The following is a 19,299-nucleotide window of genomic DNA, read 5'->3' on the forward strand; positions in this document are numbered from 1 at the left end:
TAGCTCCCCTGGAACAGATGCAGTAGGGGCGTCCCTACATGTGCTTTCTCAATTTTTTTATTTTTAATAAATTTGCAAAAATCTCAAGTAAACTTTTTTCACGTTGTCATTATGGGGTGTTGTGTGTAGAATTCTGAGGAAAAAAATTAATTTAACCCATTTTGGAATAAGGCTGTAACATAACAAAAAGTGGAAAAAGTGATGCGCTGTCAATACTTTCCGGATGCAATGTAATATAAATTATATATAATATTCATGGCATTCATAGTCTGAATCACAATCTGATTGTATGGGTGGTTACCTACCAGGTAACATTTGTGGTTGGTCAGCTAACATCCGCCACGGTGCCCTCTTTCAGTTGCGAGAATGGTTGAAGTAGGTAACCACCCACACAATCAGATTGTGATTCAGACTACAAATGCCATGAATGTAATTACCCCGATCTACATGCTGTCAAATGAACGAACCACACGCCGTGGTGCAATGCGCCGACGTTTGATTCCCCGAGAGGGGGGGTGCAGTGAGTGTGTACGCCTGATGAGCCCAGAATTAGGGCGAAACACGTGTCGCGTACTCTTTGCATTATTTGACAGTATACTATTTCAACCATATATAGGTGTATGTGTATACAGTAGATAGAGAAGAGACAGGTTTGATTTTGTCTTTAGGCATAGGGGTGTATTCTGGGTGCATGACAGCGGACAACAAATAAATGCTCATCTGGAAGTTCAATGCATATAATGAAATGAAGCAGGTGTTATGTACCTGTCCATAACAAAATTAAAAAAGAGCAGAGATTATGACTGAACACACTGTCAGTCCCTCATACAGCACTGGCTCCATCAGGCAGCATGCTATTGGCAGTCAGAAAAAGGGGCAAACACAACACAGTCACTAAATGTACATGACTGAAAACTCTCTGGCTTGTCAAATTGACATGGTCTGGTGAGGAGATCAGAAAACACAACCAGCCAGCCAGCAAGTCTGACATATTCTAATATTAGAACTTACATGATGCGACATCAGCTTTGAAAAGTTAAGAATTTAGGAATAAAAGATGAATGTCCTTTAATTTGGTTACATGATAAATACAGTACATGCTGTAACATATGCATATTTTAAAATAAAATTGCCACATAACCAACACACATTTGTCTATTTTCAGTAATTGATCGAGTTTTGCATTTTTCTTATATTCAGCTATCATAATTGATCGAGTTTTGCATTTTTCTTATATTCAGCTATCACAATTAAATCAATACATTGCCAACTGCAAAATCAACTTACAAGCCCTCCACTCTAAATATGTAAATGTCTTCTCCATTACAAAAACCAAAATGTTTTTACAGTACTTTCTCCTTAGTAAAACTGCATTATCAACTCTCCACAAAGGTAACTCTTCTCCCTCGTTTACTTTTTATTTTCAAGGGATCCAAAGAAATGTACATCCTTCAAATTAATTATATAATGTACCAGGAAGAAAAATGAATATAGTTGCGAGCTCAAGACGTTCCAGTTTTAATTAAAATCTGGAGGCTGCATGTAACTATCTCTAGTGCCTTAATTACTTTTCTGAGGTGCCAGCGAATGAGCCATTACAAAGATGAGAGAAATTAAATTATTGAAGCCTTTGATTTAAATAGACATGGAAACACTGATTTGGTTTTTTTATTAAAAACTTTCTGCCATGATTTATGAGAGCTAAGCTGAGTTACAAATTACACCTAGGGCTTTTACTTCATTTGAGCAAACCTGAAAAATTGGAGTTTCTGTTGTGTGTGTTTATTACTATATACATATCCACAGCATTCAATTTCTGCAGCTTACATAGCTTTATTCTATACGCTGCTTGGGAACATATGAATTAGATTCAATACAATACAATTTATTTTTGTATAGCCCAAAAATCACACAAGAAGTGCCGCAATGGGCTTTAACAGGCCCTACCTCTTGACAGCCCCCCAGCCTTGACTCTCAAAGAAGACAAGAAAAAACTCCCAAAAAAACCCTTGTAGGGAAAAAAAAATGGAAGAAACCTTGGGAAAGGCAGTTCAAAAAGAGACCCCTTTCCAGGTAGGTTGGGCGTGCAGTGGGTGTGAAAAAGAAGGGGGGTCAATATAATACAATATACAGAACGCAACAGAAGTATTCCTCAATACAGTATAAAAAATATTACAAGTATGGAGCAGAATTTAACAGTAGATGATATCACATAATATGATTTGGATTTGTTTAGAGTCCTGGGGACCTCAGCCATCACGCTGCCTTCCCCACTTGGCCATTCCACAGCTGAGACAGCGCTGGGCCAGCAAATCTGATGAAAGGACCCATCTACCCGACGAATCCTGCGATCCTCCATCAGGGATGACTTTATCTTAGGTAGGCAGAACAACTTCGTACGATTCAAATTTGTAAATTCTGAAGTGTCATCCTTGACCCATACATAGATATAAGAATTGTTTATTTGAAACTATACCCTGTTCATGCACTTTTTAATTGTTATTCCTTTCTTAAATATTAACTTCTGTGTGCAGGGTCATTCTACTATTAATGCCCACTGAAGACGCACTTCCTTGTTTTTCCATGGACAACAATTCCATTGGACATGGTTTAAGTTGTGGTAACCCATGTGAGACAAAGTCAAACAAGTACTGCGTTCCGAGAGGATATTTATACACACCAGTGGTGAATTTGGGTGTGAGCTGCCTGGTTGACACCAATCTGTATGCCTGTACGATTCTCTCCATTGTCCTGGACTAACAAAAACAAAGCAGCAGGAACAAACCACAAAATAAAAGCCCAAGGACACATGTTCATGTTAGACAGCTCCTAATAGCTGTCTGAGAATCATAACAACATTTAGCTCCAGCCCAAATGCCACTTTCTTTATACACAACTATCAATAATGAATTAAAGTAACTTCTGCAATGAATAGCCTGGCCTTCTCGCATGAATGTACTGTCAGTTGTGTGTTTACTACTTATTTCTGCTACTACATGTATACACTGTACATGCATATAGTCCTCCTTAAATAATTGCACAAAAAACCATTCAACTTGTCTAGAGATATTAGTGCCTCACACTGTAAAAACAATTCCTCATAAAATCTGTAATATTAAGACAACAACTAAATATTAAAATTATTAGACGTCCTTTAAACTATCATTCTGAATATACAAATCTATTATTAAATAAGAGGATGTACAATATTTCTAATTGCATTTTTCAGTTCCTAAACAGGCATCCAATTTGTTTTGGTGATTAAATTTTTAAAGATAAAATGAAAATGGAATACAGTAAAAGAAAACTAACAATATTAACTGATTTTCAGGCTACATAGGAATTAACACAAAACATCACCCACCAAACCTGACACAACTATTTAAAACAAACACAACAAGAGGAAAAAAGGTTGTTTCTCCTGTCCACCTTTCCTCATTTTTCCCCCCTCTTTCATACTTCACCTTGCACTCCTGTGTGGTGTACATATTTTTTTTTTTAAATAAAATGCACAATCCAATTCTGCTGAATATTACCTTCTGCATCTTCAAAGATCAATGTAGCTGTATCTCCTTGTCGGACAAACGAAGCAAGAGCACCTCCACCAGACCGACGCTTATTTTCAAAGAACAGCCCCAAAAACTCATTCTCGATTTCATCTGGGATTCCAAAAACTTCTATAACCCTTGGGTCATTGTTGTCACCAGACATCCTGAATAAAAACACAACAGTGAAAAGAAAAAAAAAAAAAAAAAAGCATACAAATTCAATTTTTTTAATGTAACAGAGAAGTGCAAGCTCCAAATCAAAGAAATGAAACTGAATTTGTCTTCTGCAGTTTATTGGTTTTATTTTATAAACCTCAAATAAACTCTTGGGAGTGTGCATTTCTCCTTCTGTTATAAAAAACAGATCCTGCCAAATAACTCAAAATTTGGTATGCAATGCTCCATGCAGTACTTCTATGTAAATGATACTTTAGTGATACTGCAGGAAATCACTGAATGGAAGATTTACAATACAATACAACAAATATACAATCAAGTACATTAAACTACAATTCATGTATTATCTATACAACTAAATACAATACAACAAATATACAATCAAGTACATTAAACTACAATTCATGTATTATCTATACAACTAGAGCAAAATAAGCATGAAATTAAACCAAGTGTACAATTTCAACAGTATTCACATGAAACTCAAATAAATAAACTGCACAGACAAGACAGGCTGGTACAGAGATGGCTTAATGCTGCTGTGCACATCAACCTTTACAGATCCATCTATTATCTTTTAGTCTGTTTGTTTACTTCTCTTCAAATATGCACCCTTAGGGGGCAAACAAGCTATCTGTTATTGTAACATACATTTGTATTGTGTACATGTATATCTAAATTATTTATTTCAAAAACAACTCCTGCAAATTGCGTATTTTGCAAATCAATTGGCCTGGTTCCATGACTAAATAGAACAGACTACAAAAATCCTGGTTTAAATTAAACAATTTCTATAGCGGTTATTATCAATGGATGTATGTCAAATGGTTTTTGAAGGATATGGAGTAACATCACTGCACGTGTGGCCCACTGAATTAACAAGCTAATTAAAAGGGCACACACAGCTATAGGATGCACTCTGGACCCCCTGGAGGTTGTAGCAAAAATGGCAATGAAAACAAAACTGAGTGGCATTATGAATAGCGCTGCACATAGTCTCTGTGTGTCCTGCGGTGGGTTGGCACCCTGCCCAGGATTGTTTCCTGCCTTGTGCCCTGTGTTGGCTGGGATTGGCTCCAGCAGACCCCCGTGACCCTGTTCGGATTCAGCGGGTTGGGAAATAGATGGATGGATGGATACTCTCTGTGACACAGCAACACTGAGGACATTCAGACAACAAATCATTCAGTAGAAATGTGTCGGGAAACACTACAGGGGCTTCTTTTTGCCAACAGCAATACACCTGCAGAGTGCCTCACTGGGACCGAGAACGCTAAGGCAGACATTTTCTTTTTTTAAATTTTCTTTATTTTTGGTCATTCTGTTCAGACTATAGTGTGTGGTATATAGATTTATTTATCTATGTATTTAACTCATTTATTTAAAGAGCTTCGGTAAAATAGCCAAATTTCCCCCTGGGGACAAAACATTCTATCCATGGAGATTGGAACAGGCACAAACTGGGTAAATAAAAGAATAGGTTTGGAGCCCATAACAAGACAAATACGATGCAACTTGTTTGACTTGTTTGAAAAAGATGTGCACAACGATATATTCCAAAAACCTGACCTAGGTCTCAGCATTCAGAGTAGATATCTTGGAAAATGCTTGTTCTAAAATTTAACTGTTGGTATGACACAGTCATCCAGGATTTATACAAAATGCAAAAAGTGCAATTATTCTCCAAAGGTAGTTGTGATTTTTACAACGTAAAAATTAAGATTTTTTCCACAGACACCATGCTAAAATACAACTTTTTTCACTGATTTGAACATTACAGAATCAGAACCTGAACTTAACTGAAGAGTGAATTTTGGCATCCATCTCAAGACTTCCATTTGCTTGGAAGTAACAAGAAATCAGTTAGCTTTATAAAATAATAAAAGACTATGCAGAATATGGAAAAGCAATACAACATACAGCAAAGTAGAGAAAAATGTGATATGCCAATACTTCATTTGCATAAAATGCGTAAGCTTTTACAGTCCAATGGGAAGAAGAAATATTGTATTGTCAGGCAAGGTAATGCACCAAGTAATATTGTTAAGAACTCATGATTGGGATTGGCTCTTGTTAAAGAGTCTCACCAATGCCGCAACTTCCTCAGACATCAAGAGGAAAGCCAGCATGTCTCCCATCTGTGTCCCCCACCCCCTACAGGTACACAATGGAGTCGGTCCTCTCTGACTGTATTATATCTATTGGGTTTTGCATTTTAATTCATTCCAGTTTATCATGGCACCCATCAGTGGTACATCCATCGTAATAAGTATTTTGACCAAAGTCTCTCCTTCCTGATTTGGAACAGCACGCAGCAGGACCACAGGGTGCTGCAGTGAGTGGCGCAGCCCGCTGAATGCATCACAGGGCGTCTGCACTTATTAACCTCCAGAACATCAACAACAAGCGATGTCAAAACAGAGCAAGGAAAATCATCTGTGATGTCAGCCATCCCAACAACGGCCACTATTATGTGCTGCGGTCTGTTAAACTCTACTGCTGTGTAAAGTCCAGTTCAGAGAGACAGAGTTGGAGTTTCTGTCCACAGTCCACCCTCATGTTAAAGAAGTGTCTAGAACTATGTGATGCCCTATTGTTAACTCTCTCACATTAAGTCATGTATTTATTTGTTAGTATTATTATTATTATTATTATTATTATACTTCTGCTGCTTCTTTTGGCTGCTCCCGTTAGGCGTTGCCACAGCATATCATCTTTTTCCATCTCTTCCTGTCCTCTGCATCTTGCACTGTTATACCTATCACCTACATGTCCTCTCTCACCACATCTATTAGTATCTATACATATTAATAAAAGGCAAAGCCCTCACTGACTCACTGACTGACTGACTGACTGACTGACTCATCACTAATTCTCGAACTTCCCGTGTAGGTGGAAGGCTGAAATTTGGCAGGCTCATTCCTTACAGCTTACTTACAAAAGTTAGGCAGGTTTCATTTCGAAATTCTACGCGTAATGGTCATAACTGGAACATATTTTTTGTCCATATACTCTAATGGAGGAGGCGGAGTCACGTATCGCATCATCACGCCTCCTACGTAATCACGTGAACTAAAAACAAGGAAGAGATTTACAGCACGAGTCAAACGCGGGAACGAAGGTAAATGACGTTAATTTTTGACTGTCTTTTAATACTGTGTAAGCATACATATTAACAGATGTGCAATTAAACGTGTGCATTTACGGGGTGATTTCTCAGGCTTAAAAGCTCGCCTTTTATCAAACGCGGGAACAAAGGTAACTGACGTTGTTCACTGTCTTTTAATACTGTGTAACCATACATATTAACACATGTGCAATTAAACGTGTGCATTTACGGGGTGATTTCTCAGGCTTAAAAGCTCGCCTTTTACTAAAAAGGTAAATGCAAAACTATTTTCAATCATTCTATTACCGGTTAAACCTTTTATGTTACTTTATACATTTATTTTACACAATGTTGAAAAATTAATAAGAAAGCTACATATTTTGGCAGCTGCTGCTTTCATTTTCAATGAAATTAAAAAAGCTCTCCAAGAGAAAATGTTAATGAAGAAGAAACCCTCATTTATAAAAGTTTGCTGCAGATGACTTAACTGAAAATAAATGAATAGTTCCTATGTGTATAATACATATTTATCTATTTTACTTATGCCTTTATTCCACCAACTTACAACATCTGAGGTACAATTTGTTACATTACTTTTGTTTTTTGCAGCACACGCAGGTGAAGTGACTTCCTCAGGGTCACACAGTGGTGTCAGTACCAGGATTTGAACTGACAAGCGCCGGGTTTACTGAAATATTACTGAACAAAGAAAAAAAATGAAAACGGGCAAATACGGCTATGCATACAGATGTCCATCCGTCCATTATCCAACCTGCTATATCCTAAATACAGGAGCCAATAAGTACATATGTTTATATACAGTATATATATATATATATGTGTGAATGTATGTATATATATATGTATGTCTATATATATATATGTAGATATGTAAATTTGTATATGTATATATATGTTTTTGTGGATGTGTGTATATTATTATATATATATATAAAAGACAGCAACACTCATAACAATGACAACACAATTACATTGACAATCATGTTACGTTATTTTTAAAATGTTTCCTTTTTTTTTTTTTCATAACCTCTTTAACGCACTACTTCTCCGCTGCGAAGCGCGGGTATTTTGCTATATATATATATATATATATATATATATATATATATGACAGCAACACTCATAACAATGACAACACAATTACATTGACAATCATGTTACGTTATTTTTAAAATGTTTCCTTTACTTTTTCATAACCTCTTTAACACACTACTTCTCTGCTGCGAAGCGCGGGTATTTTGCTAGTTTACTATAAATGTATAATTCTATTAATGATTTCTGAATTTATAAAATGAAGTATTGTTATTGTCCCCCTTTATATTTGTCTCAAATCACAGTCATAGCATTTCACTGCATAACACATCTCCTCTTAATCTTCTTTTGTTTGAACAGACAAGGCTCAGCTCTTTTAATCTTTCTTCATAATTCATCCCCTGTAGCCCTGCAATCAGCCTAGTCGCTCTTCTCTGGACATTTTCCAGTGCTGCTGTGTTCTTTTTGTAGCCTGGAGACCAAAACTGCACTCCAGATGAGGCCTCACCAGTGTTATAAGGCTTGACCTCCTTGAACTTGTGCTCTACACATCAGGGTGCTATCCATATTACTAACCGAGAATGCTAAACCGGATGATGGACGCAGGCACATCCGGCCATGGGCCGTAGCTGCAAAAAGACGTACTGCGCCGGCGCAACAAACAGTCCGCGAGAGTCGGCTGAGGACCCGAGAAAGGCGGACAAAAGAGGGCGAGAGAGGCGGATGAGGGTCCGCGAGAGACGCAGGCGCAAAAAGAGTCCGACAAGAGCACAGAAAACAGGAGTGAGCACATACAGAAAGGAGTCACAAAAATGAGGCTCAACAAGCACCAAAATAAGGAAAAAAAACATTACAGAGTACTCAAACGAGGGGAAAGCACGAAACACATTGCACACGAAACTAAACACAACAAAAAAAAAAGAACAGACGAGCGCACAATAGCAAGGCACGACCATACCCCCGCCACCCTACAGGCACGGGACGGGACACACACCAAGAGGGGGATTCAACAAGCCCATGGAAGACCAAAAAAAAAGAACACAAAACCACCCCACAGACCCTACAAGCAAGGGACGGGACACACAAAGAGGGGGAGAGAGGCGGATGAGGGGCCGCGAGAGACGCAGGCGCAAAAAGAGTCCGATCAAGAGCACAGAAAACAGGAGTGAGCACATACAGAAAGGAGTCACAAAAATGAGGCTCAACAAGCACCAAAATAAGGAAAAGGCACATAAAAGAGTACTCAAACGAGGGGAAAGCACGAAACACATTGCACACGAAACTAAACACACCAAAAAAAAAAGAACAGACGAGCGCACAATAGCAAGGCACGACCATACCCCTACCCCCCCCACCCTACAGGCACGGGACGGGACGGGACACACACCAAGAGGGGGATTCAACAAGCCCATGGAAGACCAAAAAAAAGAACACAAAACCACCCCACAGACCCTACAAGCAAGGGACGGGACACACACAAAGAGGGGGATTCAAACAAGACACAGGAACACAAAAAGAAACAAAACGCTCGCGCAACAACGATCCCCCCCACACATCCATAAGAAAAAATGTCTCGACTCCAAAAACGCAAAGCTCAACTAAAGCTTCTAACTAACGATGTACCTAAAAGTAAAAACTTTATGAACTGCATTAGATCCTACAATAGTTCATTTGCTTTTAGTAAATATCAGGCCACCAAAAGGCAATGGACCATACTGCTTTCGCATATGTGCACAAATACTGCATCGCATTGGAACAGTGCACCCTGAAACAAATCAACAACGCAAATATGCACAAATCTACATCCTAGATCCACATTACGCAATCTATCAATCAAAGTGTTGCATCGCAACAGGCACGGATTCAAAACGAAACACCTCCCGTCTCAGACATACGTTAATGGCAGCGAAGGCTACAACGGGCTTCTCACACAGCACAGGCAAATCGATTACAGCTCCAAAACAACACGTCCCAAATACTACACATGCAACAACGCGCCTCTCAAACGGCACAAGGAAAACATACACCAGGAAAATTCATTCGGATTAATGAATGTCATTTGCAATCATTGTCATTCAGTTCACTTCCCTGAAGAAACAACTGGCAATACAAGTTATACATTTACACGTTGTTGTCAAAAGGGTCAAATTAGACTGCCTTCTTTACATTCATATACTGAATATTTACAGAAGCTTATAACTGACGATGTACCTGAAAGTTAAATCTTTATCAACTGCATTAGATCCTACAAATCGGTATCCACTATGAACATTAACGGTGGCACTGCACGTGACATCCGTCTTGAAAAAATGTTGTTTATTGATGAATGTTCAATGGCATGAAGTCACTTACTCAACACCATTCATAAACTTCTACAAACGTTTATGAATAATAATATTCGATTTGGAGGAAAGGTACTTTTATGAGGAGGAGATTTTAGACAGTGATTAGCTATTCTTCCAGATGCCATGCACTCAGCTATTGTTCAGTGCACCTTAAAATACGCAGACAATTGGCATTACTTTCAAAAGATACAGTTAGTAAAAAAGATACGATGTCCAGAACCAGATCATAACAATTGCTTATTACAACTGAGAGATGGTACACTCACCAATACAGATGGACTTCAGCCACATATTATTACAATTCCTCAAGCCTTTATCTGCGACGACTTAGTTACAGAGACATTTGGAACAGCAATCTCATTAGACCAAATGCCCCTTTTAACACAACGCACTATATTATGTCCAAAAAATATTAATGTGGAAAACATAAATACCCAAGTCATTCCATTACTTCCTGGAGAGACACAACTCTTTCTAAGCTCTGACAAACTTGACTCTGATCACAACAATAACCATCTTAAATGACCTTACAAGTTCTGAGCTGGAATTACCTTTTACACTTAAACGGCGTGTACAAAGAAATTTTCAAATAAACCTTTACACTGTGCCACACACTTTATTGTTTGATTTCTATTTGCATCATCTACACCGTCACACTATTCTATATCTTATTCATACATCACGCTCTTTGTCATTCCCAACACCAGGGGTTGGCGAGCGAAGCCCACCCCACAGACCCTACAAGCAACGGACGGGACACACACAAAGAGGGGGATTCAAACAAGACACAGGAACACAAAAAGAAAGAAGACGCTCGCGCAACAACAATCCTCACCACCCCCCCCCCCCCCACACACACACACATCCATAAGAAGTGACACCCAAAGCCACATATTCTAAAGTGAACGTCAACACCTTCACACTAGACAGCATAGGTGTCAGCATAGGTGGATCTCCTTACAATAAAGCACTATTAACCGTTCAACTGCAGAAAAGGAAACATATTAACAGTGACTGCGATCCTCCGGAGTGGCAGCAAATCTGTTAATAAATGGTCGTACATGTCACTCAATATTCAAAATACCGGTCCCAATCACAGAGACATCAGTATCCACTATGAACATTCACAGTAGCAATGCCCGAGACATCCGTCTTGCAAAACTGATAATTATTGATGAATGTACAATGGCATCCAGTCACTTACTCAACACCATTGATAAACTTCTACAAACGTTGATGAATAATAATATTCCCTTTGGAGGAAAAGTTCTTTTATTAGGAGGAGATTTTAGACAATGCTTAGCTATTGTTCCACATGCCATGCGCTCAGCTATTGTTCAGTCCACCTTAAAATACGCAGACAATTGGCATTGCTTTAAAACAATACAGTTGGTACAAAACATGCGATGTCCAGATCCAGAATATAACAGTTGGCTAATACAACTGGGAAATGGTACACTCACAAATACAGATGGACTTCACCCAGATATTATTTCCATTCCACAATCCTTTATCTCAGACGACTTAGTAAAAGAGATATTTGGAACAGCAATCACATTAGACCAAATACCCCTGTTAACACAACGCACTATATTATGTCCAAAAAATATTAATGTTAATCACATTAATAACCAAGTCATTTCATTACTTCCTGGAGAGACACAGATCTTTCTAAGCTCAGACAAAGTTGACTCTGATGACGACAATGAACATATAAATTTCCCCTTAGAATATTTGAACACTATTAACCCTGCCGGATTACCACAACACGACCTTGCCCTTAAAAACGGAACAATAATCATGCTATTAAGAAACCTTAACACAAAACAGGGTTTATGCAATGGCACACGGTTAGTCGTCAACACCATGACACGCAATGTTATTCAAGCGACAGTTCTTACAGGATCACATGCTAACAATACTGTTCTCATTCCTAGAATTGACCTTACAAGTTCTGAGCTAGAATTACCTTTTACATTGAAACGCCGACAGTTCCCCATTAAACCTGCATTTGCCATGACCATCAACAACTTTATGTTGCCTTCTCACGTGTTCGCCATTCATCTGACGTTAAAGTTAAAATTATAAATAATCCATGCCAAGGAAGACTCATTCAAGGACAAGACACCATCTTTACTACTAATGTTGTATACAAAGAAATATTCCAATAAAACATTAATATATGACAAACACTCTATTTGTTATTTCTATGGGCATCATCCAAAGCTGCACACTATTCTATATCTAATTCATACATCTGACTCTTTCTCATGTCCCAACGCCAGGGGTTGGCGAGCGAAGCGAGCAGGGGGCGGAGCCCCCTAGTATAACCTAACATAATGGTTTCTGCATACTAATTAGAACAACATGTACACAGCGCTTTTCTTGCTACTCAAAGCACTTTTCATAGTGAGTGGGGAGCCACTTCAACCACCACTCATGTGCAGCATCCACCTGGATGATGAGACAGCAGCCATTTTTGTGCCAGCATGCTCACCACACATTAGCAATTAGGTGGTGAAGTGGTGAGTGGGATAGCCAATTAGAGACAGGGAATAATTAGGGGGCCAGAAAGACTAGGCCATGGTGGGCAATGTATTCCAGGCATCGGGATACACCTTACGCTTTACGAAGGATGCCCAGGGATTTTTTATGACCACAGAGAGTCAAGATGTCATTTTTACATCTCATCCGAAGGACAGCACAGTGTCCCCATCACTGCACTGGGCATTGGGATCTACACAAAGACCACAGGGTTAGCGCCCCTTTGTTTGCTTTGTCAAACCCTCTTACAGCAGCAACCAAAGTTTTTCCTAGATGGTTTCCCATCTAAGTACTGGCCGGATCTGAACATGCTTAGCTGTCTGGCAGTTGATAGTGATCAGTCCACTATGACTCCCTAAATCCTTCTCATAAGGTGTACTTTCGATTTTCAGACCTCCAACTGTGTATTCAAACCGAATATTTTTACTGTCTATGTGCAATACTTTACATTTTCCTGACATTATTTTGAAGTTGATAAAGTAATGAATAATAAACCTAAATGATGATTTGAACAAGCAGTACATACTGCAGTTGGAATTAATAAGCCCGAGATAGTCTGGAAAGGGCTAATATCTCCACTTCTAGTAAGTCTTAGGAGCAATGAACAGTCTGGTAACACCAACACAGACATGAACAGGGTGGGAGACAATGAGGTCCCGAGAAAGAAATATGCAAACCCAACACATGTGGTTATCTGTTACCTTTTTTCTACAAAGTGGCACAAGCCTTTCAAAAATATTTAATGGATGTTTGTTAACTGCGCTTTCTGAAGAAAGTTAATTTTCCATAGCTGTCATGTTGCACTCCTCATTTAGTTTGTTACATTCACTGTTATACACTAATGAAGAAAAAAAAAAAAAAAAAAAAAAAAAGGAAGGTGAAGTTGGCCTAATATAAAGTTTGGGAACATTTTTTTTTTTAATTGAATGACTGCAGTTGGGTCCTAATTTGGGATCCTGAGGTGGTTTGTCATGTGGTAGATACAGCAACACACTGCATCAGTGCGTGCTTCCAACCTCAATGCCTGTCCCCGATTTATCACTGACATACATAATATTCTTAACTAGGGGGCTTTGCCCCCTGCTCGCTTCGCTCGCCAATCCCTGGTGTTGGGTAACCCGACATACATTGATGTATGTATGAGATATATTGGAGTGTAAAGGTGTAGATGACGAACAAAGGAAGTAAAGAACCCATAGCATGGCACATTAGAAAGAAATATTGGAATATTTCTTTATACACAACATTTGTAGTAAAGATGGTGTGTTGTCCTTGAATGAGTTTTCCTTGGTATGGAGTATCTACAACTTTAACTTTAATGTCAGATGAACGCTGAACTCTTGAGAAGGCTACATAAAAGCTGTCCATGTCCAAGTACATGCTCAGAGAGGTATATGCCAACTCTGTCCATGGTTTGTCCTTGGGATTTGTTGATCGTCATGGCAAATGCAGGTTTAATGGGAAATTGGCGTCATTTAAGTGTAAAAGGTAATTCCAGGTAAGAACTTGGAACGTCAACTGTAGGAATCAAAACAGTATTGTTAGAATGTGATCCTATAAGTACTTTTGTAGACTTAGCTAATGGGTGACCGTTTATGACTTCAGCGACGTTTCTCATTATCAGCTCTGTGTATTGCTTGTTTTCAGGAAGGGTCTGCCATTGCCAGCTGGTGACCTGATATTTACCCCGTTAGATGCAAAAGGAAATGAACTATTGTAGGATCCAATGCAGTCCATAAAGTTTTTACTTTCGGGTACATTGTTAGTTAGAAGCTTCCGCAGATATTCAGGAAAGTTAGAAGCTTCCGTAGATATTCAGGAAAGTCATCTAAAGGAGGCAGTCTAACCTGACCCTTTTGACAACACCGTGTAAACTCATTAGTTGTAGTGCCAGTTGTTTCTTCAGGGAAGTTAAGTGAATGACAATGACAGCAAATGATATTCATTAATCCTAATGAATGTTCATTAATAGTGGACTCATTACAGAATGCGTTGTCAGCTAATTGGTGGAATTGTTTAGCGGTTGTTTGTCGTTCCTTTCTTTGCCGTTTATGTATTGCCTCTGCTGTTTGAGAGTCGCGTTGTAGGCGCCTGCGTTCATTAATTGTATTCAGGCAGGCTCGTTTCTGTATGTCTGTTAGTTGAGATGTTTCGTTTTGGAGCCGTGACTTCTTTGGTTGCGGCATTTCAGACGCGCATTGTAGGCGCCTGTGTTCATTGATTTTATCCAGGCGGGCTCGTGTGTGTATCTCCGTCAGTTGTGGTGTTTCGTTTTGAACCCGTGTCTGCTTTGCTTCCGCAGTTTCAGATACGCGTTGTAGGAGTCTATGTTCATTGTATTTGTCCATGCGGGCTCGTGTTTGTAGCTCCGTTAGTCGAGCTGTTTGGTTTTGGAGCCGAGACAGTTTTGCTTCGAAGGTTTCAGACGTGCGTTGTAGGCGCCCACGTTTAATGATTTTATCTATGCGGGCTCGTTTTTGTAGCTCCGTTAGTTGAGCTGGATCGTTTTGGAGCCGTGACCATGACTCCATTAGTTATCCGTTGTCTACCGTTAGTAATATGGATAATTGCACTTACTGTTAATACGGAGCATTTTCTGTGGTTGTACTGTTAATAATGCATCACTGTAATGTGATTCACATATGCTATATGGTTTGGACGTGTGAGGATGCCGAACGTTTAATACGGAGAGTTCGTTTATTCTTATTACCCGGACCATGCTGTGTAGTGTGGACATTTAGTTCAGAACAGCGTTGTAGGCGCATGCACCTTTCGTACTATCTTTGTGGACCTTTGCGGACCCCGTAGTGTCTTCCGTTTGACTCTGGTGTGCAGTGCAGAATCCTCTTTTCTGTGTGCTGTAGGCGCCTGCGCACTATGTCTCCTGCGTCCATCGCTGTGTACCTGGGTCCGTGCCTTCCGGTTTACCATTCTCGGTTAGCAATATGGATGCGATAGAGAAGAAGGAACTTTTGAGTTTTGACACCCTGGAGCCCATAGGGAGGGGTTTCTTAATCTGGTTTTGAGCGCAGATATCAAAAAGCAACACTCTTGGTTTTTTCTCTTGCAGTCCAAAATATATGCCTAATATTTTCATTAAATATGCTACAAACAAGATGAAGACCACACTTGGCCAGTTTTCTGTGCATTCCATGATTCCTTAAAATGTCGCGAGAAGGGAAAGAGAGAGTGAGTCACCGAAATACTGCAGGCAGAGATGTCATGCACCAGCATTGCCCTACACCATGGATTAAGTTGTTCCATTGTGTCTGGCCTGCAGGTGAGATTTCAGCAGGACAGATGCCATCGTTTTGCCCTTGAGTGACCACACCCTTACCAGAACAGCACGTCGAACATGTCCATCTAAGTGATCGATTCAGGCAAAATGCCCACATCAGTCACAGAACATTGAGGGACGTTCTTCATGCTGCTGGTCTTTTCCCAAAAGCAGAACAAAAAGATATAAAAATAGCTTTGCTCCAGCAGCAATCACACAGCATTTAGGAATTATTTATTATTTCCACTTTTATTTTTATTATTTTGTGTTATTATTTTAACCCATGTTGTACTGGAATTCTACGTGTGTGTCTGGATTTATTCATTTGTTGTCAAGTAGGACAGCCAATCTCCTGTACTGCAACACAATTTTACCTATGGTAGTAATAAAATAGGCTCTTGTTCAGAAAGTGGACGCCACTTTGCCAAAAGCAAACGCCACTAGTTTTTAAGATTAGGCACCTACTCTAAATTTTTAAGATTAGGGACCCAGGTGTACCTGGCCTTACCCCCATGAACCTTAAATTCAGGGTTTATAGTAGGGGTAGGCCAGTCTAAAAACAAACAACAAGAAGGAGATGGTGTCCGCTTTCTGAACAAGACCCATAAAATAAACCTAACCTTAAAATGACATTTCTTACCTCAAGGTAAGTGATCTAACTGTTAACAGGTTGAATAAGATAGCAACTAGGGCAGGGGATTTCGAAGTGGGGGCTACCATGCTGCACTTGGTGGGTCCATGGTAGCCCTGCTGAGGTTGACTAAGAAAGAAAAACAAAAAAGTGGCCATAATATCTTGGTTCTTAATACATTCTTAGTTTACAGTGTAACATTTTGATATGAGAATCATTTGTTTAATTGGGGGTGTACAACTCTGATACTGGAGGGCTACGGTGGCTGCAAGCTTTCATTGTAAACATCTTAGTTATCAGTTTTCACTGCTAGTTAACTTTTTTGCCTTCATTTTAACCAACTGCCATTTAAGACTCAAACTCCTTAATTCCCTTTTCCTTGATTAGCAACCAAACAATAAGACAAAAAGGAAAAAAATTTTTTTGTTTGGCTGTCATTTAAGGGAAAAAAATCATCTGAATTGCTTCATGTCTTAAATTTTAATTGACTTGATATTTTAAGACAAATTTTCTCACTAAGATGGCGAGAATGAAAACCTGCAGCCCTCCAGAATAGGTGTTGTACACCCCTAGTCTAAATGTAAATAATTTATCGCCGGGTTTCCACACTTTAAACTGAGGCCCCATAAAACGTTGTACCATCTGCTCAAGGCCGTCCACTACCTTGAGGATTACTTCGTGGTGGCAGACTGGTCAACTTTTTTGGAAAACGTATTTAAAAACAGAATAGCAAATCGTCAGGTACAAATCAAGAGTCGATCTGAATTGACAATTCACCAACAACTATAGTCGAGGGTACATATGACGCCTATCCCAGGAAGCATCGGGCGCTCGGCAGGTACAGTCCCTAGACAGGGCGACAGTCTTTTTGGCTGAAAGTAACACGAGGAAGTGATGGAAACAAACATGATTATGCTAAGCAGCAGTGCAATTATAACGCAAAGGCCCTTGGTGTCATAAAGGATTCGTTTTCCAAAACGAAACAGATGCTGCACAATATTTGTAGAAAGTTGCATTACTTTTACAAGAGAGAAAATATCTGTTTGGCACAGAAACCCCCCGAAAAAAACACGTAACGGGCAGTTGAGTCTTACTATTTCTTGACATCTTTACCAAAAGGTGAAAACACGCATTACGTGTCAAATATATTTTACCTGTGATCGTTTCTCAGCCTATCTTGCCCTGCGAAGTTCCCAGCTTCGTCGTCTTACATAGCAAGAATTAAAAGTGAAACTAAGCGCAACATCAATCAAACAAAAAAAAACGAACAAGCCCTATGAGCGCAGGACCACGCCCAGGCTTTTAAACTCTGCTTCTCATTCGCTGTCACCGCTTCCTTATAAACATCACCGAATCGACTATTCGCCCCGCCTCTCACCTCGCGTGAAATGATGCAGGCGGCGACTTCCTGGTTAAGGGGAAATGCAACGAACCAATGGGATGCTCGCGTTTTCGATGACGTCACGTGCGACTTGCAAGGTACAGGCGAAAAAAGACGACGCAGCGAAATTGGACAACAGAAGAGCATCGCTTGGGTTTGGGAGAAAAGGAGTGTTCTGGACGGAAACAAAACACGATGTCTGAGTCACGGGGGCGTGACATGTAGACCGATAAAGACTTATGTAGTAACGCTTCATGGGTAAGGCGACTAGGAGCTAACCTTTAGGCCAGGTCAGGATTGTTATTACAATGAAATTCTTACTTGTGCGTGTCTCCTCAGAATAGCTGACACAAATAATATACAAATTAATAATGAAGAAGGACACATTGCATGCAGGGACATATTTGTTCATGTGATTAAGTTTTCAGTAACCTTACGACCCTTGATTAAAAACTGCCCCCTGAATGTACTGGGGCGAATGTTGTTGCTAGTAGCAACTTGCTACTGTTAGTGATGTGCAGACGAAGCACCATAAAGTTTTTAAAGCCTCTACTCGATTGTGCCGGAAAATAATCCAAAGCTTTTGACAACAGTGACATCTGGTGGGTCACAGTATTCGTGGCTGCCATGGGCTGGCTACAGCCCTAGCACCCCTCACCCTCATCCTGACTGATCTCAGAGTTCCAGTCGAACAGGTGCACTAATCCAAGAACACTCTGTGTGTGCATTTTGAGATTATGATTGCATCGCACCATGGACTCTCGCTTTATATCTCTCTTTTTGAGTATTAGAAGTACCATGTGCTTCTGCCAAACTAGTTAGATTTAATTTGAAACTTTGGCGGGCTCGCCGCTTTTCGAAGGCTCCCCTGAAGAGCAGTGGCAGACCTACATTATTGGGGTCCTGAAGCTTGAACTTTTTATGGGGGCCCCTTAGCAACCAGCGAGGTGGTCTGGGTAACCACTGTTATCTTCTTCAGTGAGGTTTTTCCAGGATAGATCATCTCAGGACTTTGATTAAAATTGCTGTACTGGATTATCTCACATGTTAAAGTCACTTCATCTTTTTCCACTTCTATGTGGGGTCGATGTGCCTGATCAATCTTCTCCAAACAGCCCGGTCCTGCACCTATTCCCAAGTCAGACCCCTTTCCTTCAAAACAGCACAAAGCTTTGAAATAGACAGACAGCTCCCGGTGTTCTAGTGACGTTTGAAGCTTTGGAAGTCGTCAGTC

General features: G+C 39.8%; 1 protein-coding gene across 2 annotated transcripts in view; it reads right to left on the reverse strand.

The window, feature by feature from the left end:
- Nucleotides 1-18,003, reverse strand: part of parp10 (poly(ADP-ribose) polymerase family member 10) — a 60,091-nt gene extending 42,088 nt beyond the window's left edge. For both annotated transcript variants that reach the window (XM_051935532.1, XM_028818031.2), the window contains exons 1-2: nt 17,839-18,003; nt 3,537-3,712 (exon numbers count right to left, since the gene is read on the reverse strand). In XM_051935532.1, coding sequence (XP_051791492.1) covers nt 3,537-3,711 — 175 coding nt within the window. In that variant the 5' untranslated portion in view covers nt 3,712; nt 17,839-18,003. The remainder of the gene's footprint in view (nt 1-3,536; nt 3,713-17,838) is intronic.
- Nucleotides 18,004-19,299: the final 1,296 nt, after the last annotated feature.

This window comes from Erpetoichthys calabaricus, chromosome 13 (genome assembly GCF_900747795.2).
Source record: "Erpetoichthys calabaricus chromosome 13, fErpCal1.3, whole genome shotgun sequence".
Classification (NCBI taxonomy): domain Eukaryota; kingdom Metazoa; phylum Chordata; class Cladistia; order Polypteriformes; family Polypteridae; genus Erpetoichthys; species Erpetoichthys calabaricus.